Source organism: Emericellopsis atlantica (genome assembly GCF_019669845.1).
Source record: "Emericellopsis atlantica unplaced genomic scaffold F5Z01scaffold_13, whole genome shotgun sequence".
NCBI classification, from domain to species: Eukaryota; Fungi; Ascomycota; class Sordariomycetes; order Hypocreales; family Bionectriaceae; genus Emericellopsis; species Emericellopsis atlantica.
The window spans coordinates 719,169-737,714 of record NW_025764715.1 but is presented as its reverse complement, the minus strand read 5'-3'; the positions used below and the strand labels follow the sequence as shown (position 1 = coordinate 737,714).

The following is an 18,546-nucleotide window of genomic DNA, read 5'->3' as shown; positions in this document are numbered from 1 at the left end:
AGCAATACAAGGAAATGAAGTCTCGCGACGCGGATCAATGGACGATCTGAAGTGCTGCTTAATACTGTGAACATTAGAATTACATAGTACCTTCCTTACGTGTAGTCCGATTAGCGTCTGCCTTCAATTGATTGATTTCCTCAAATAGTTCGCGAACATGGAAAACATTCTGGGGGACACCACTGTGTGCATTTGCGTGCGGGATTGAAGAGTTGAAGGATGTGCCCTCTAAGCTATGCGAGAGTAAGAGCTAGACTAGTAATACTATCTAACCTCCCTCGCTCTGCTCCTCCTTCTTCGCAGCAAGGATTAGGTTCAAAATCTGCTTTCGCTCTTCTGCACTGACGTCCGAGTATTGTTCCTGAACCAAGGTCCGGACGGTGGATATGTCAATGTCCTTGGCCCGGACCGACGAAACTACCACTGCCACGGCGACGACGTCCTTCGTGATGTCCATCAGCTGCTTGGAAGAATACTTCCAGGCAAACATCCTTATATCGACTCGCTGAATACCGCCAAGATCTCCCGTCGTGATAGCACTTTTGACAGTAGTGTTAGCAAATCTATGAAGCCATCACAGCAAGAAACCCTGACAGCGCTCGTTAGGACTCACTAGGTGTCTCTGAGTGCTTTGTTTCCTTCGTAGGATCCGACAAGTGCCTTGATGCCACTGCTAACGACAGTTTCCAATCCAGCAGCCAAAGCGCCCTTGGCAAACTGGCCAAAAGAAGTCCCGATCTCCTTGCCAATGTCGTATGGCTTGGAAGAGATGGAACAGCGCACAATGGAGTCTTGGTGTATGATCATGTCAATAGGAAGGCGTTTGTCGTTGGCGGCCGAGTTTCTGCGCCAGGTGGACGCTAACATTAGTACTTCTCAAGCGTGGCGGACAGGAGAGAGGAAATGAAGGATGACACACGTGATAAACTGCTGAAAGTAGTCGATTTGCTGCTGTCCCATCTCCTGCATTTGCGTCAGGGCATCGCTGGCGAGCTTCTGCTTCTCCTCGTCGTGATCGACGCTGTCGATTAGGCCCGAGATCATTTGACCCATTGTGAAAGCTTGAAAAGGAGGTATGAGCCTAGACTGCTATTGGTATATCGTGTTCTCGAGATGAGAGTCATGACGGCTGCTGAAAAAGTACTTCTATGGTGTCTTTTATAAAAGTCTTCCGGTGGGCACAGGGAGGTTTCTTTCTCGCGTAGAGTCGGTTAGGCTTCCGTCAACTCCGCCTAGAAGCAACGTCACTTCAACCTACGGTCGGCCGCTCACGGCAACCGTACATGTATGTTGTACCCGTGTCTCAGTTGTCATCGAGTGCGTATATCAGGCTTCATTAACTATCACCCAATCCTTTGCAATCTCTTGGGGCATTGTATTGAGAATCTGACGGCAGACATGCAACCTGACCTTGAACTCCAAGCTTAAGAGTGATCACATCCAATGAATCGAATTTCTTGCCCCCGGTCCCCAACATGATGACGACGGCGACGACTATGATGCAGTATCACTTTGTGCAGTTGATGTCATTCATCACAAATCATGTCTCAAATACATGGAACTTGTATCATTCACATAGCCTGCAATGGTGGTTATTTCTTTACTCGATTGGTATCATTGGCATGGTCTGTCCTTGCTGCCTACAACGATGCCCGTCATTGCATGCATGCAGATGATAAGCTAGCGCTGTCTACCGTTAGCTGAGTCCCCAGTCCCGACGCGGCCCGTGCCTTAAGACAAGTGGCTTCACCTCCCTCGCCACTCGGATCGGCAACGCCTTCATTGAGGTCAGTGATGCCGACCCCGAGAATGACTACCTGAACGACCTTGGCCGATGGGTCCGCGGTGAACCGTCGGCCGCTGCACAATATCTGTCCCGACTCATTCGGTCGGGTCTTGTTGCCTACACCAATGATCCCCCCCTGTACATCCTAGCGGGCAAGTCCACGCGACAGTTCTCGGTGGATGTCGACGCATACTGGGCCTTTCTGGGCGCCTTGGAGATGACGACGGTCGTCCCTTGGTACAACGATGTCGACCTCGATCGAGTCAGGGACTACTTCTTCTCTCATCTGCTCAAGAGGCACCAATGGTGTCTTATCCTGACCCCCTATGTGGCCGACAACGCAGGACCCATGGATCTCAGATGGTCCCAGAAGTTCTCCGACAGATTCTACTTGCCCCTGGGGGTCTTGTTCGACGTGCACTGGAAGCAAGGTCTTCCTCATTTGCCATGGGCATCAGCTGAGATGGAGGGCGGATTGGACACCATCCACTTGACAGCGGAAACGGGATTGCCTTTCAGTTTTGTTCGGGTGACGAAGAGCGAGGCTGGCTTCTGGAGGCGCTTTGAGCAAGAGGAGTTCGATCCCAAGGGGGGCGCCGTCATCGTCACGCCAGTCACCAAGATGGCCGAGGCCCCCAATCTGTTCTTGCCCATAGCTGATCTGGGGAAAAGGCTCGATATTCCCGGCATGCGGTGTATTGAAATTGAGCCTGCGGACCCGAGGACGCCCCAGGCCAGGGAGCATCCTGGACGCGTGGGCAAGTTCAAAGGCGTCACTGATCTCTGGGCCACACCGAGCGCGCTGGAGGAGGTGCATTTCACAAAGTATTCGCTGTACGCTAGATTGGGTTGAATGTTCCGCAGCCGAGAGAATCTTTTTCATAGGAACAAAGTTGAATTCGAAGAAGTGATTCTGTGAGAACTTAACAGAGGCAAAAAGATCTTCAAAAACATACAACAGCCGGGATTCGCTGGTCGTCTCCGACCCAACTACTGATCGGCCCCTTAGTGGCTTGACGCTTGGAGAGCAGACGGGATCCCGTATTTTCCACTAGGTATGGTCGTATGTGGTGATTGTAGTCGCGACTAGACATCATAAACGTCCTGTTCACCCTATAATAGGAGGAAAAGTACATACAACAACCGGTATTCGCTGGTGGTCACCACCCTAACTACTAATCACTCAACACCCAGCTCTCCACAGGGGCCCCCGACGGACGGTGGGGTCACTCGGGTGAGGGGGCGGTGTTGCGGCTCCAACCCGGACAGGCCGGACGCCGTCTCGGTCTCCGCTAAAACGGCCGTCCGGACTCCGGATCTCCAAGGAGGGGCCGACCGCCCCCGGGAGTACCTTCACCCCTCCCCCTCCAAGAGCCCGCCTTGCCGCCGTTGCCTCGTTTCCCAAAAACGAAAGCTACATAATTAATTCTGACTCCAAACTCTAGAGGCCGAGATATTGAGACGTTGACCGTGAGCCCCCGCTTATCTGCCTAGGTAGCTTTTTGCTGCCACCAACCCGTGCCTGGATCTATGCTTCAGGAGAAGACGAATAAGCTACGAGATGGGGTTTGGGGGGGTGTAGCTAGATTACGGCGCCTGAATCGTATCTGAACCTCCGCTCATACTTTCTGGATTGGCGGCGCGCTCACGTTTTAACGCGGAGAACCTATCGGTGGGCATTCGACGAGGATAAGACCTTACAAAGCGGCGGTGCCTCGTTTCCTTGCGCTATTAGACGCGTAAATCGACGAAAATACGTCCCGTCCTCGGGAAACACGAGACAGAGAAGGTGGTTACCGTCAATTATGCGATCATACTCGAAGATGCCTGGTCCACTTTGGTTCAAGTTGCCGATGTTAAGGTCACCAAGCCCTGTAACAGCCAATGTCCGCATAGGGCGAGCAGCTCACCAAGTCAACATAAGCCACGACACGGTGCGAAATCACTTTATTAACGCACCGAAAAGTACGCAGGGCTCACTTATCTTAAAGTCGCCTTCACGAGATGCCACGTCGTCCCACATGCCGCGAACTGATTAGGGGCGACTGGCAGCATAATCAGCAGCTCTTCGTTATGTCCTGACATCTACCCGAGGTAGCTACAGTAGCCTTGCTAGCCCATCATTTCATATTGCGGCCTCCTCGAGCCCTCTAACTCGCTCGGCGGTACCGCACTCCCGCTTCTCAATCCCTCTTCGCCGTAGTGCTCCTGAATTTGATATTCAGGCTGTTTGTAGCCCGCTGGCTCGGTATACAGCTCCTGCCTCTCCCCTGGGCCGGACGGTCCACGATCACCGCCGGCCCTTTTCCTTCTCACCATCCAGAAGCCCCCTGCCAGCGCAGCCAGACCGATTACACCAAGCGATACGCCAACACCGATACCGGCCTTGGCGCCGGTGCTGAGACCAGAACTGGAGTTGTCAGTGTCGGAGGAGGCAGCAGGGGCAGCGGTAGTTGTTTCCGTGGAGGTTGGCTCGGACGATGTCGTGGAATCGGGTGTTGAGGATGTCGTGACGGAGGTGGTGGGCTCCTCAAGGCCGTATGTTGTTTTCGCTGGCTTCTCTGCAAGCCCGAACAAGGAGCTGTTGAATTCGTAGTCTGCCATGTTGAACCAGCAATTGGACGAATAGAACTCAAAGTCGATGCGGATTGGGTACTTTTTGTTTGCGCAGGAAACATCCTTATACTCAGCCACTGCAGCGACACATCATCAGTCCACGTTGGCCCGAGGAACGGGGCAAGAATGCCACAGAGAAAGAAAGGGTAACTAACACTATGTTATAATGCCCTTGTTATCTCTGCAAAATACCCTCAGCGTGATCGAGTCCTTGGGGCACTCGAAGCGGACAGTGACCTCGTCGTTCTCGTAGAACTCGGGGCGACCGTCCTTGCTGCTGGGGTAGGTGAAAACGGGCTCAACATCGTCCTGCGCCAAGGCTGGTTGGAGGAGCTGTGACAATAGGGCGACTGCTGCGACGACACGCGCGATGAAGGCCATCTTGGTTACGGCGCAAATACTCGTACTGAAGGATCACGGCTCGTCACGTTGTAGGCGCAAGCGCACAAGAGGGGGTGTTTGTTCGACCAGGCCAGAACAGGGCGACGCTGAGAAGATGGGAAGAGAACTGCGGAACGAAACTTCTGAGGGCGGTCTATTGTTCCGCTCTCTCAACACTATCTAAGTCAGCACCAGGATCTCGCGTTCCCTTTTTGGTAACACCTCGCGCGAAAGCCGTGCTTAAATTAGACGCACGAGATGTTGATTGGGCAAAGCACATGTATGTGCATTATCGACAAGGATGACTGTGCCCCCGTGGCGTCGTAGGATTCTATCCGGACTTGACAGCGGCCGCTAGCAAAAGCTCATAGAGGGAGGATGCGGAAGTCAGAAAATATGGTTTCCTTCACTTGTCAATCACTCATCAGAAGCACGAGCCGCCTGCACTCGTAGTCTCGCGGCTGTTGAAGCTAGATGTCTGTTGGCGGTGCTGATGATTCCAACGGTGGTCGTAGGACAAAGGGCACATCGACCCTGGAATGCATAGCGTCGGAAAGCCTGCCGTGAACCCTGTAATGCGGACGGACCGCATGATTCTAGATGCTAGGCGCGTGATGGATTCACTCAATGGTGAATGCACCGACGCGGTCTAGAGTCTCAGTCACGCGGAGTGCAGCCCACCGACAAATGATTTGTCGAATATTATTGGCCGCGACATCCGGGTCGTCCAAGACGTTCACACGTGGCTAGACCGCGGGCGGCTAATTCTTCCATTCTTCCCAGATCAACTGTATATGTAAGCGACCCCAGAACTAAAGTCTCACGATAGAGACTGGACCAAAGTCTCCATTTTTACCGGAATAATAATTTCAATTTATAGCGTGAGTCTGCCGGTCGTTCCATAGATACTTGTAGAGCGTAGCCCCTACCCCCATTAACCCACATCTAGCACGACGTCTTGCAGCACCAGTCATCGGCTGAGAAGGCGCAGCTGCACGGCGATGTGGGATTGCCGCAGTGGGACTCGGTGTACTGGCACTCGACGAGACCATCTTCGTTGCCTCTAGACTGTAGCTTAGCTGTTAATTAGCAAAAAGCGATTTCAAAATAAGGTGGTGGCCGAGGCAGAATATTCGGGGAAAGGTCAGGGGGCGGGCAAGAAGACGTACGGGAGCGGCCGCTGCGAAGCCGGCGGCGATTAAGTGTTGCACCCCTAGCCCGCTAGCTCAGACTCTTTACCCCAGAAACTGGGCGTGCATGTACGCTCCGTAGGGTCTTTGGCTGTCCACACAGGCTTCGCGCTCGGGACCGAGAGCGCTGGGCAGGCGGCACTCGGCAGTGGTGAAAACAGATATAAAAAGAAGGTGAATCACGTCTGTGAGTATAGCCGCCTCCCGAGGATCTATGGTTGCAGTTCGGAAAAGTGCATGATCGATTATGTTACCATCCTGATGATCCGTTATGTCGACCCCAAAGCTAAGTACTATTCTGACTCTAGAATACTCACACGGAACGGGCCGGCCCCGGTCCCAATTTTCAAAGGAGCATAGGGAATGGGCCCCGTTCCACTCTGCACCTGTTAACTTCTCCAACATTTCCGTTGGAACGCTACTCAGTGTCCTAAACTTCTATTCTATAACCCTAACATCCCATACCACGATTCCTTCTAGCTAGGGTTACCCAGCCGCTGGCGATATACATAACGGGCGAAGGCCTGCATGTCTTGCCTGCCAAGGAGACACCACTCAGTGCATCTACCGTGACGATCAGACGCGAACCACGGGAAAAGGCCCAGCTATTGCTAAAGCCCTTCATCCTCTCTCCTCTCTTCCCGCGGACCAGAGTAAAAGGATCCTCCGAGCTCTACGGAGTCAGGACTCAGGAGGGACCAAGAAAATTATTCCTCAGTGCTACGGGGCGGCATCGACTTTCGCCCACAACTATCCGGCCTGGCTATCCTGTATGTGGTGGCTATGGTCGCGACTAGAGATTACGAACGTCTTATTCACTCTATAAGGGGAGCAAAAATACATACAACAGCCGGTATTCGCTAGTCGTCACCGACCTAACTACTAGTCAGCCCCTTAGTGGCTTGACTATAGGAGAGCGGACGGGATCCCGTATTTTCCACTAGGTATGATCGTATGTGAAAGATAAAGTCATCTCTGGAGATTATAAGGATATAGTGACGAACACGACTCTATGAGCTTGGGCGTGGACGGCAGGGCATTAGATATTCCGCCAGTCTATAGAAACAACCACCGTCCCACCTTAAGAACAAAATTTGGCACGCGGCAGATCTGGATCTGGAAGCGTCTCCTCTGCCTTCTCTTGAGGATTTATTGTCAATCACCTGGGGAATGTGCGGCTGGCCCTTGTACCAGACCCTTGTTGACTAGGCATCCTGGCCAGAAGCGGTGCAGTCCCCAGAGTGCTTCAGCTGGAGGATGCGACATGTTCTAGGGTCCATCACCATTCGAAGTTCCCTGAGGCAAGGTTACTTGGTCTTTCACTTGTAGATACGTGTGTTTTAGATAGAGGAGGCGTATGTAGTTACATATTGGGTCGCAATAATAATGCAAGCATCCCCTTGCCTATGTTAGATCGATCTTGTGTGTAAAAGCACACCCAAAAAGCTTCTAGTATAATATCGGACAGCTTCAACTTGCTCGTGCCCGGGTACTTGCCGTTAACTTCCAGAAGTCGAGACTCCCTAAGGGCGAGCATCAGAAGCTAGGACGGTCAAGTCGGGGATCTTCTTCTGTCCCTTCTTTAAGACGGCCGGCACATCCTTACCCCCAAACACAAAGTCGCAGAATGGAACCATGACGCCCTTGACAACCACGTCCATACTCTTGCCCGAGATATTTCCCACCAGCTCCGCCGCCATGCTCTTGGCAGGCTCCGGCAGGTTCAGACTGTCAATGAGCACGGGGAAATCGGTAAAGGATCCATGCAGCGTCTTGGCGACCTCCATCTCGAAGCGCGGTCCTCGCAGTTTGGAGAAGAATTGGGGCCAGGTAGCGTCGTCGGACCGATGCCCAGGCCGTCCCAGCAGCGCAAAGGGACGGCGCAGGCCCTTGTTCAGGACGGGGTTGAAGAAGCGCCCGTCGAGGTCGACGCCGCCTTTGATACGCGGGTCCGAGAGCATGGCTGCTGCGGCTGTCGCACCGCCGAGGGAGTGGCCGTACATGACGATTTCGCGGAATTCGATGGATGCCTTGTGCTTTCTCAGCTCAAGAGAGACGTTGGCCAATGTTTGAAGCTGGTCAATGACAAAGGACATGTCGGCAGCGCGGACCTGTCCAGAGTAGGAGACGGGTTAGGCCTGTGGTCTGCTTGGAAAGAAAAGTGTCAGGAACGGACAGAGTCTCACTCACCTTACTCATGGCCTCATCGTCAGCTGTTACGTTGACGCTTGTTACGATTCGTCCGTCGGGAAATTCGACGACAGGCGCATCGTATGGATGGTCGACGGTGACAACGGCATATCCCTCGCTGGCCAACGACCGGGCCATGACCCCATAGAGGAGACGCGACTGGCCAGAGCCCGGCGAGAACAGAACAAGCGGGAGTTTGGTGTTGGAAGCTTGACCCCTTGTCTTCTGGCTGCTACCGCACAGCTTTTCGGGCCTTACGTACATTGACTCAACCTCAAACGAGGCGAACGTGTCGTTGGGCAACCCGATCGACTCGGCGAGGGTGTCATACACCTGAGCCACTGCAGGAGTCATGTAGGGAATGGTGCGCTTCTCGGAGGTGACTTTTTTGGTGTCGATGGGCAGGAATATAGAGATCAAGACCTGACGCTGGTGTCGTTTGTTCCCGGGGGCGACAGGGTCGATGCGACTCTCGTCCGTCAAGCTTTCGACAAACATGGACACTCCATAGGGGCCATTGGAAGTTGGGAGTAGCACGGCGCCAGCGGCAGCGGAGAGCACCGAAAGGACAGCAAAGATACGGATTGTCTAATTGTCTGGGTTGGGTGTTGTGTTGGTGGAATGTGTTCAAGTGTTGGTAAAAGCCGAAGAGGTGTTGTGAGTGAGCGAGCGTGCCAATTGTACTCTTCTCTCCTTGGGTTTCACAGCGGCTCCCAAGCCCATATATACTCTTAAAGAAAGCTCATCATCGCGTCAATTCCCTCTGCTAACATGAACGAAGCGCCCTTTGACGATCCCCGGTCATACGTACGACGAGGGCTGAGTGAGAGTGACAAGCGTCGCCCAAACCCAATCCGGTAATAATCAAGCGAGAGTATCCACCGCTTGACTCGGATACCTCGAGTCCTGGACTGGAGTTATTGGAGTCTTGGGCTGGAGTCACTGGACCCTGACAATTGGGGTCTAGACTCTAGAGGAGATGATGATGACCAGTCAAGTAATTGACGCAGACTTTTGTCTCTTGACGCTGGACTGTCGAGCGGCTTTTGATTGCTACAGGCTCCTCGCTCAATGAGTACCGCATACCGCCTAGTCTGACGAGATCTAAACAGCCCAGCACCGACATTCCATCAGCTACCTCCTGTGCACACTTTTACGTCCCAGACAAGCATAGATTGAGGCCCTTTGGGATTGCGTCAATGTCGCCAGGGCCGTTTGACGCCCGAGTCAAGCGATCCCGCTGTTCGGCGTGCGCGTCCAGTCACCTCAAGGTATGTACTTATTTGCACGCTCGTCTGTGTGTATGCGCGCGCGCGCGCGCGTGCGCGTGAGCTGACCATGTCCCTTTGTAGTGCGATGGCCAGAGTCCCTGTGGCCACTGTCAACGGCGGGGTACATCATGTGCGTACCAGCGACAAAGAGCCACCATACAAGTCGACCAAGCTAAGGTCCAGACTGTCAGCAGCTTCTCGACCAAGCGACGCAGTCCATGGACGCCAAAGCGCGAGAGATTGACATCGCCGCTGCCCATGCTACCTTTGTCCAGCAACACTTCCAGACACCTCTACTATTTTCAAGTCTTTGTAGAGAGGAACACGTTTGTCGCTGGCTCCGCTTCGTACGGCACCGACGTGGCGATACTGCTAGGCACAGAGTCAGGCCACTTCCTGGTGAATGCAGTGATGGCTCTGGGCGCTCTCGAGGCGTCTCGACTGCACGGTCCGACGCGCAAGATGGACTCGGTCGCGGCTCTGCAGGCCTACTCTTCCTCGCTTGCATCCCTACGGCAGACCATGGCGCATAGTCCGTCACCATCGCGGATTCACGTGCTGTGGGCAACCTTGTTCCTCGGACTCTTTGAGGTACGCGGTCTGGCAGAGGCCATTTAATACTTTGGAATATATGGAAATAGAGATGGCTGACAAGTCCTGCAGCTCATGCAGAACGAGACAGGCGACGGCTGGCTCCTGCACATGACCCACGGGACAGCCAACGCGCTGCAGGCGGCTGGTCCTCTGGCTTGCCAGTCCGGCCTAGGACGGTCCTTCTTCCTACAAGCGCGCGTGTTCGAAACATCACGAGCACTGCTGCTCAACAAGCCCACATTTCTGTCCAATCCCGAGTGGTAAAACTTGACCGAGAGCTTCGAAATCGATGCGACGCGGCTCAATGGGTCCTCCTTGAACCACTTGCTGAACATTATTGTGCAGTGCTCCCAGCTCCGGGTCCGGTAAGTGGTGTGCTATTCTGGACGTTTCCAGCCACCTTTCACTTCTTGAATTGAACATGTGTGCTGACAGATCCCCCAGAACCGGCCAGTTCATCGAGGCAAATAACCCGTTGACAGAGCTAGGTGACTTGCAAGAGGACGCTCTCGGGTTGGCAGCTGAGGGATTCCGTCTTCGCCTTGCGCTCGAATCGTGGAGAGCAGGCCGCACGGAAATCCAGTCCTGCGAAAATGTGCAAACCCATGATGCTGCCTCTCACAAGGCCGTGCTATCCAAAATCTTCTTTGCTGCCATCAGCATCTATCTATCGGGTGTTTTTGACTATGAAATCCTGCATTGGCGGCATTGGGGGATCCTCGTCTCGACCATCACGGAGGATCAAGTGCAAGAACACGTGCGCACCATCTTGGCCCTTACGGCACTGGCACTGGAGCGCTCCAACCTGTCGCCGCTTCTGTTCCTATTCCCACTACGGATAGCAGGGGCTAGGTCGTGCCAACCGTGGCAGCGGGAGCGTGTGCTGCAACTTTTGGCACGGGTCGGCGCGAGTTTTGCTGTGGCCGGTGCATTTCAGATGGAACTGGGGAAAGTATGGAGGCGGAGAGACGAGATTTGTACCTTGGGTACGACTTATTCGTTTCCTCTCTAGACTAGCTTCGCTATCGCTACCAACGCGGCCTGCGGGCATTTGTTCCTACAGACTTGTAGTCCTAAATTCCCGTGGCTTGCCCGCGGGAGGCGTGGGGAAGATGCTCCGGAAAGTAATGTTCTCGCTCCTGGGAACGCTCTAGTCCAGTCCGGCTAACTAGTTGTTATACCAGCCGAACAAGTCGAGACAAGCTGTGCCCAAAGGCGTCGAAAATGCGCCCTCGGAAGAATCGACCTCCAGAAATAGAAGGTATTGCACGGAAGGGGAGAACTGAACGGGATCCCGTATTTTCCACTGGGTGTGGTCGTTTGTGGTGGTTTGAGTCGTGACTGGGGGACATCAGCGTCTTACGTACATACTATCTATGCTTCGACGCTTTCAACCAGGGCCAGGCAAACGACACCACGAGGATCGACTGCGAGAGCCAGCGCGGCAGGTGCATCGAGGAGCTCCCCAAGTAGTAGTATTCAAGATAGTAAGGACGTCTCTGTGGCTCCATTCCTCATATCCCGAAGAAAGCTATTGTTGACATCGGCGATAGTCATGTGGCAGAAGCTTGTGCATGCTGTCTGATGCTAAAGCGCGCGTGTACCTCTCAAAGTACTTCCAATCAAGCATCCATACCCACGCATCTGGCACCTGATCAAAACAACCGTACCCGTCGTCGCCAATCTCACCTCTTGGTCCGACAGCGGACGTCTCGTCCGGTAAGGCCTCTAGTGTAGGCAGGGCCTTCTCGTCGACGACGAGGCAGTGGTCGTTGCGGACGTAGAGGTTCGGTGTGTCCAATGCATTGTCTTTGACCCACTGTGCAAAGGCGTGGACCACTGGGGTAAAGTCTTAAGTTCCTCACCGTCCGCGCCATTCGCCGCCATGGTATCCTTTCCTGGGTATTCCTTGACCAGGACGAGCTTGAATCGCCGCGCCTAGTCATGCGATGCAATTATAGCGCCCTCTGTAGGCCGGGCCGCAAGATGCGCGTAGTCTGCCTCTGGCGCAAGGTCCACATACCGTTGCTGAAGGGCCCGGTGACGCATCAAGCGACGCAGATTCTCGACGCAGCGGCGCACCCGCTGGCTGCTCTAGGAGTGAGAGCATGCATTTAAGACAGCGAAGCTCCATGTATCAGGGTGCTTGAGGCTTTCGCGCTTCCAAGTCCTTACATGTATGTTGAGGAGCTTTTCAACACGCGAAACTCATTGTCGTCAATGCTGGGTGAGCCGCCAACGTGACTGTTGTAGTCTGCAGGCTGCCAATCAATTTCAGGCGATATGGGTGGCAGGGATCCTGCCGTATCGGGTTGCGCCATGGTTCATGTTTGCTGAAAGCGCGTGTTTGGTGAGGAAGAAGTAAGGAGCAGAGGTCAGGACTCGGTTGGTAGGACGCCGAAGTTCGAACGGCACTCGCACATATCACGTGCGTACCGCCAGGCCAGGGACTCGGTGATTCCGGTCCCCGGATGCTTTTATGAGGTTGTCAAAGAGTAACCCAAACTTGGCGATTGGGCTAGAAAGATTATCAAAGGATCTTTTATTTGCCATCTTTCCTCGCATGTGAGGTGTTCGTTGATGAAGGCCTGGATTTGATTGGGAGGTACATCACGGCCTCGAACTCAGGAGCTCCAGCCCCTTTCCCGAATCATCCCCCATGTTCACAAACTCGATTCAACTGAAGCAAATCTGTTCTGGAAAAATCAATTCCTGGGTGCCCAGGGGGACTCATTCCCGCCCCCCACGTTCAATACAGCAATCGAAGCCCCTCACACGGACCTTCTCTCACACCATCCGCACTACCTTAAACACGCCCGCACGATCTGTTGTCTTCGCTCGGGAGACCAAACTAGACATGACAAATCTACTCGACCGGGATCCAGGGGAAAGGTTCGCGTCGGTGGACTAGCTTTATAGGTATCCGATTCTATCATGCATCTCCGTAGTAGGCACCTTGAGTACGACACAATCAGTAGAGACCGGTCTTTTCATCGATATAGTAAAATCAAAACAAAGGAAATTAAACTTTTCAAAGTTGGGATAAGATAGCAGGTCTTGGGAAACGAGCCAACACATCCACTCAAGTCTGGCCCTCCTTACCATGCTGCTTCTCCACGTTCTTATCCTCTCTTCCCTTATCCTTGCGCCCCCTGACCATGATGATGCGATTTCCATTGTGAATTTCTCCGCCGCCAAAATTTTCACCGCCCGATGTTTGGGAAACCATGGTGTTGTTGAAGAAAAGGTCCTCGCGGAACTGCGGCACGTCGGCCCTGGTGTCGCCGCAGAGCTCGTAAAAATGGCCGTTGTGTAAGTCTGTGACATCTATGCCATGGTTGTTTACATAGATGCTTTGAGGCAGACTGATATGGTTGGCCCCCGCGCCTCCTGGATATTCGGCGTTGGAAAAGAAATTTCCATTGCGCATCTTCCCACCGCGAGCAGTGTTCTTATAGAAGAAGTTCGAATTCGGGTTTTCTTCAACGGATCGATTCGCCATCTTCAAAGCCAGCAAGAATTCTTCCGGGCAGATGTCGATTGGTGACGAGGAGCTGGGCATGGAAGGGGCCCCTAGTCTGACGCGTTGTTGAGGTGGAGAGCCTTTTTCGGGGTCAGCCTCAGACCGCCGAAAGGTGACGAGCTCCTTGGATGGCATCTCTCGCGTGGTAGGCGCTTGGTTGGGCTGGGTATGCTCTCCACATGTAGGCTTGTCTGGACTCTGCGACATTGCGATGTCTTTGATATCAGCTTGGATGTGATGGATGGCTTGTGCTTGGAGGTTGTGGATGATGAGGGATAGATGAGTCTTGTGTCTTTCTAGAGATGTAGAGATTTCAGAAAGCTCTCTATCTTTCAACATGAAAGACCAGGATCTGTAAAAGCGACCTCTTCTGAATAGCGGTTGAAGATCGTGTTCGTTAACAAGAGTGAGCAGAGAGAAAATGTAGACCTCTACTTCAGGGGTCTGGAGAAGAGGGTTCTGTGAAATGGCTTGGGAGAGATCTCGAGTGTCCTGGAGCTGTTTCTGGTAGTTTCGGAGGGAGGAAGAGCCCCCTTTTATCTTCCTCGCGAGCTCAACCAGACTGAGGCATGTTGCGGCCAGCTGAGCAGCGGCAGCAATCACGCCAACAACCTCTGCCATTTTCAGGCAGAGAATGATACATGAAGAATCAAACGTGCACCTCCAAGTCAAGCACGCTGTCCAGCCCAAGGGCGACCACAACCATCAAACAAAGGCGGTGAGTCTGGGATTGGAAAGGTGTCTGCTGAGTTTTTCTGGAAATAGCATCACCCTCTTGGCCGATTGTATGAGTTGGCGGTCGGGTTACGCGCAATGCGGCTCTTCCGTTGCTTGTTGTCTGCGCAGATCTGACGGTTGGGTCGCCACCATGAGCGCAACGTGAGGCTAAGACGGGAGATAGGATATAGACGGGGGGTATTTGAAGGGCCGTGAGTGCGCTTTCAATGGTTCGCATTCTGGTGAATGGGCGATGGTCCCAGACAAGGCTGCCTTTCCGTGTAGTAAATAGCAAATGGTTGTCACACGCGGCTCTCGAGGTGACTGAGATGGTGTAGGGCTATTGGATCTGGCCTCTTTGGCGACGAGGATGATTCCTTGACAGATTGCAGCCGAGCACAAGGCCAGTCATCGTCGTCGGCTTTCTGAGTATGCCAAATTCACCGCCATTGGGCTGCAACAATGAGGGTGTTCCAGTCAAGACGTCCAGCCAGTACTCCAAAGGGCAACGTGGTAGTCGTCGAGACTATGGTGTATGCCTTGGATAAATCAAGCCTGACTGTGAGCGTTTCTTGGATTCGATAGAAAAAGTCTCGGAAGGTGGATTGTCCCGAAAAAAATCATTGCCGCTTAAACAAGTTCAGGAGAAGAATGATGACTCGGCGATAGATAGTCGCGGTGATACGCACCTTGGACACATGTGGTTTCACGAGATATGAAAGGCGGCAGCACTAAGGTCGTAGCGTAGACGGTGATCTCCTCGTCCAGTCCTGATCGACCATCTCAGCTCAAAAGTATGCGGCAGACAACGATGCAAGTCGCACTGCGCTCATGCCTGACGGACTGATGGTTGCACACGCCCACCTTGTGCAGTGCATCCAACGCCATTTGTGCAAGTTACAACACGGGTTCCTCACCCATAACCAAGACAATTGGTTCCCACTCCGACACTATGGCTTGCATCCAGAGCAATGATGTGCTAAAACATCATAATGCACCAATGTGTCTGTCTGTTATGGTCGGCCTGAAGGCAGGCCACGCGCGACCGCGTGCGGGTTGCCACGCCCTAATTGACGGCTACAGGGGATGGTGATGTAGCACACAACAAATGCACATGCAGCCAATCGTCCACGGCAAAATCGTGCCCTCTCGTCATCGGCAACATTGCACTGTGAGACTTTTGCAGACAATCTCGAGGCAACCAAAATGCTCGCCAATTCTGAGCAGAAGCGTGGCACCGGCTTGAGGACGGCCATAAACAGGATCTGGGTCCATGTTACGACACCGACTACTCTCAACGTTGGCGCCGGCTTTCAAGCCGTGGGCAATATCTGCCACGGCGGCTCCCAGGTCAACGGCAACGCGATTCACAACGAGACTCACCAGTATTCCGGAGCAACCATCAATATCTATATCAATCACTGTTCTGGTGCGCAAGGCTGCCGGTAAACCTTCTCGGATGGAGATTTCTTTGAGCTTCTTCTCCTGACGCTTGCGGGTGTATCGTTAGATCGAGCTGGGGGAGCTGCCGCAGTTAAGAAGGCGGCTACGGCCCGAGCCTGACCCAATCGTCCGTACGTCGCTTGGTCTGCTGTCCTGGGCGCACACACGCAATGTCTGACACTTGTGAATCCAGTTTGCCCTTGTCTAGCGAATGATAGCGCAATGCGACCTTGATCTCGCCTCCACTAGACCGACACCCCGAACCCTGAAAATGCCTCAGACAAAGCGACAAGCGTGCGTGTGCTTCGAAGAACAACTGGGCTAAACATGGCGTGCGCTTGGAATGGAGGGCCGCGGGGTTATCACATGAAAACCTCGGCGAATCGAAAAAGGGGAATGGGCGGACAGTGAGCGGGGTGCTGCAGGAATATCGAGAGACATATGGAGTGAACCATGTATGTCTGAGGCAGCTCAAGACACGGCTTGATACACGACTGGCAGCAGAAGCTGGGCTTTCTCGTGGGGCTGAGTGCCCTGGCCTCCCTCCAAAAGTTTTCTTTCTTTTCTCTCTCAATGACCCTGTTCTCGGGGCGTTATTTATTGTCATTCGATCATCTCTCTTTCACCAGGTACTCTTTGGATAGAACACAGACGCTTATTACTGGCCTTCCCAGTGAGGAATTGGACACGTGCTGTGAGGTCCATGTTCGAGAGGCCAGTGTTCCTTAAAGGCATTTCACACAGATGACTGTCACACTCTCTTTCCGGATGATCTTGCTCTGTTCGCCTTCGAGAGAACATGGTCGTCCAAAAGTGCCCTGCATGCACGTTTCCATCTGCTGGCTTGGCGTTCCAGTCTGATGATTGGTTCAAGTTGGCATGGCGGTGGAAGCCTGACCCGGGGACAAGCAAGTAACTTGGAGCCCAACTCAACGTCTACGACTGATTACCCTTGCTTGTGTACTACGTATATGCTGAATGGTCTCGTGCTCTTCTGGTCCCGTACTCTGGGAGATTCGATGACCTAGTCAGTCCGAGATTCCAGAAGCGCAAAGGTTGCATCCTGCAGGTGCTTCAGGAATTACTAACTCTGCTGAGACTTGTTGACGATGCAGATACCCAATTACCGCATGCTGCTATGCTTACATATACCCGTCTTTCGCTAGTGCTATCTTTGAACGGGGTTGTTTGAGAATTATCCACTAGGCTTCCCCGGCTCAATCCCGCACGGTCAAGGCATACTTCTCACCCCTATTAAGGTACATGTATACACCACCCGACCGAGTCAGTAAAATCTCGTGATCTAAATGACTAAATTGGATTACTTTCATTAGACTACGTCTATGTGCATTCCAAGACCGCGATCCAATGAACCCACCGGCTACGCCAAGATTCCAGGTTCAGCTATCCCTCCATCAATCACATGGATGAGTATGTATAGCACAGAGGGCCCGCCCGGATATCCATGTAGTCCTTGACGACGGGTTTGGTGTCCGCGAGCTCCATGACGGGCATCGTGTTGTTGAGCGAGGCCGGAATTGTGTGGCTGCGATCTTGGAAACCGGTGTAGTCGGCCAGGCGAGTCGCGTTGCGGCCTTGCCACTGCAGTAGAGGTCAGAATCTGCATCACATGCTGGAAAGAGAGAATTGGAGAAAGAAAAACAGAAGGCACGCACCTTGGCCCATGCACGGTCGACGTTGGCGTGGTGCAGGAAGAAGAGAGGCTCGTTGGGCGACGTGGCGGGGCCCATGTCGCCAAAGATGACGCTGTGGACTAGAGACGTGTCAGTACATTCGGGTCGGGAGGGGATGGCGCAGTGATATAAGAGAGACAAACCCTGTGCGTGCGGCAGACCCTCGAGCATATCCGCCATATCGGCAAACGTGTCGAATGAGTAGATAGTGTTCATCACGCGCGAGTTATACGCCGATGCCTGCATGTCACCGATGATTTGGTTACCGTTCTCATCCTTCCCCAGGCCGCCATTCAGCTCACGCGTGAAGCAGTGGAGGCGGTCGCCGTCCTCGTTCACGTCGGGCCACCCCATACCCAGCGTTAGATTGGTATTGGCAAAGGGACCGTCGACGACGCAGCGCTCGAAGCCTGGCTCGTCGCTGTCGGTCCGCTGGCCATCGCCGCCAAAGCCGGTGACGGGGTCAAAGACGGGCGCGTTGGGCACGTCCTCGGCATCGGCGTCAATGGACCAGTCCCAGTACGGCTGGGCGCCCGTGAAGCCGCACTCGTTGCGCAGGAGGTCCTCGTGGAGCTGCACGAACCAGCGGTGCCACGGGAGGAAGTTGGCGACAAAGTGAATGTCCAGATTCAGGGAGAAGTGGGTGTAGACCAGGTCGTCCATACGCGTCGTCACGGCGTCGATGGCGGCGTACTTGGCCTTGGGCAGCTCGCGCACGCACGTAGCCGCGCGGAGGTACTCGGCCTTGTCCGCGTCGGTGAGCTCGCGCCACTCCTTGCGGACTGATGGGCTGGTGCAGGCGTTGTTGACGACGGGGAGGACGGGTGATATGGCGCTCGCGGCGACGACTGTGGTGAGCGACAAGGCCCCGAGGAGCGAGGTTGGAAGCATGTTGTGTGGACCGGTTGCGGAATCGAGCAGGCCTCAATTGAATTGCTCCGTGGTTTTCAGTAGATCAGGGTGGAAAACGGATGGCTGCTGGCCCTCTCGTGATGAATGGCGCTGCCATTGTACCTATATACACGATGAATGTCCCGCGCGAGGTCCAGTGCCGGGCGTGGATACGAGATTGAAATTTGAAATGCTTCGAGGGCCAAGCGTCGTCGTATATATATAAACAGGTCATGAGAAATCACGACAT

The 18,546-nt window shown here is 53.7% G+C and overlaps 7 protein-coding genes across 7 annotated transcripts; 2 read left to right on the top strand and 5 right to left on the bottom strand.

The window, feature by feature from the left end:
• Positions 1-221: 221 nt before the first annotated feature.
• On the bottom strand, positions 222-1,115 carry F5Z01DRAFT_687370 (uncharacterized protein). The gene is made up of 3 exons (XM_046266007.1): positions 920-1,115; positions 614-844; positions 222-539 (listed from the first exon to the last, which is right to left on the bottom strand). The coding sequence occupies exons 1-3, from the start codon at positions 1,051-1,053 to the stop codon at positions 269-271; spliced, it is 636 nt and encodes a 211-aa protein (XP_046118465.1). The 5' UTR covers positions 1,054-1,115; the 3' UTR covers positions 222-268.
• Positions 1,116-1,475: 360 nt separating this feature from the next.
• On the top strand, positions 1,476-2,639 carry F5Z01DRAFT_687367 (uncharacterized protein; the record flags this gene model as incomplete). The annotated part of the gene is made up of 2 exons (XM_046266006.1): positions 1,476-1,514; positions 1,713-2,639. The coding sequence occupies 2 exons, from the start codon at positions 1,476-1,478 to the stop codon at positions 2,637-2,639; spliced, it is 966 nt and encodes a 321-aa protein (XP_046118464.1).
• Positions 2,640-3,861: 1,222 nt separating this feature from the next.
• F5Z01DRAFT_109976 (uncharacterized protein) lies at positions 3,862-4,620 on the bottom strand. The gene is made up of 2 exons (XM_046257397.1): positions 4,558-4,620; positions 3,862-4,479 (listed from the first exon to the last, which is right to left on the bottom strand). The coding sequence occupies exon 2, from the start codon at positions 4,388-4,390 to the stop codon at positions 3,899-3,901; it is 492 nt and encodes a 163-aa protein (XP_046118463.1). The 5' UTR covers positions 4,391-4,479; positions 4,558-4,620; the 3' UTR covers positions 3,862-3,898.
• Positions 4,621-7,496: 2,876 nt separating this feature from the next.
• Positions 7,497-8,886, bottom strand: F5Z01DRAFT_681543 (PAF acetylhydrolase; the record flags this gene model as incomplete). The annotated part of the gene is made up of 4 exons (XM_046265701.1): positions 7,497-8,084; positions 8,164-8,392; positions 8,426-8,751; positions 8,848-8,886. The coding sequence occupies 4 exons, from the start codon at positions 8,884-8,886 to the stop codon at positions 7,497-7,499; spliced, it is 1,182 nt and encodes a 393-aa protein (XP_046118462.1).
• A 476-nt stretch (positions 8,887-9,362) lies between these two features.
• Positions 9,363-11,770, top strand: F5Z01DRAFT_687352 (uncharacterized protein; the record flags this gene model as incomplete). The annotated part of the gene is made up of 6 exons (XM_046266005.1): positions 9,363-9,464; positions 9,576-10,025; positions 10,098-10,285; positions 10,307-10,393; positions 10,473-10,980; positions 11,268-11,770. The coding sequence occupies 6 exons, from the start codon at positions 9,363-9,365 to the stop codon at positions 11,367-11,369; spliced, it is 1,437 nt and encodes a 478-aa protein (XP_046118461.1). The 3' UTR covers positions 11,370-11,770.
• Positions 11,771-13,110: 1,340 nt separating this feature from the next.
• On the bottom strand, positions 13,111-14,172 carry F5Z01DRAFT_636611 (uncharacterized protein; the record flags this gene model as incomplete). The annotated part of the gene is made up of 1 exon (XM_046262225.1): positions 13,111-14,172. One exon carries the CDS (start codon positions 14,170-14,172, stop codon positions 13,111-13,113), a length of 1,062 nt encoding a protein of 353 aa, XP_046118460.1.
• A 2,541-nt stretch (positions 14,173-16,713) lies between these two features.
• F5Z01DRAFT_109692 (uncharacterized protein) lies at positions 16,714-18,412 on the bottom strand. The gene is made up of 3 exons (XM_046257394.1): positions 17,549-18,412; positions 17,388-17,485; positions 16,714-17,313 (listed from the first exon to the last, which is right to left on the bottom strand). The coding sequence occupies exons 1-3, from the start codon at positions 18,294-18,296 to the stop codon at positions 17,131-17,133; spliced, it is 1,029 nt and encodes a 342-aa protein (XP_046118459.1). The 5' UTR covers positions 18,297-18,412; the 3' UTR covers positions 16,714-17,130.
• Positions 18,413-18,546: the final 134 nt, after the last annotated feature.

What these genes read in the sequence shown, in the direction of transcription:
- F5Z01DRAFT_687370 (XM_046266007.1), bottom strand. Translation starts at nt 1,053, where the DNA reads ATGGGTCAAATGATCTCGGGCCTAATCGACAGCGTCGATCACGACGAG. An exon ending in TACTTTCAGCAGTTTATCAC is followed by an intron (nt 845 to 919) that starts GTGTGTCATCCT and finishes CACCTGGCGCAG; the next exon opens with AAACTCGGCCGCCAACGACA. An exon ending in AAAGCACTCAGAGACACCTA is followed by an intron (nt 540 to 613) that starts GTGAGTCCTAAC and finishes TACTGTCAAAAG; the next exon opens with TGCTATCACGACGGGAGATC.
- F5Z01DRAFT_109976 (XM_046257397.1), bottom strand. Translation starts at nt 4,390, where the DNA reads ATGGCAGACTACGAATTCAACAGCTCCTTGTTCGGGCTTGCAGAGAAG.
- F5Z01DRAFT_109692 (XM_046257394.1), bottom strand. Translation starts at nt 18,296, where the DNA reads ATGCTTCCAACCTCGCTCCTCGGGGCCTTGTCGCTCACCACAGTCGTC. An exon ending in GGGTCTGCCGCACGCACAGG is followed by an intron (nt 17,486 to 17,548) that starts GTTTGTCTCTCT and finishes ACACGTCTCTAG; the next exon opens with TCCACAGCGTCATCTTTGGC. An exon ending in TCGACCGTGCATGGGCCAAG is followed by an intron (nt 17,314 to 17,387) that starts GTGCGTGCCTTC and finishes CCTCTACTGCAG; the next exon opens with TGGCAAGGCCGCAACGCGAC.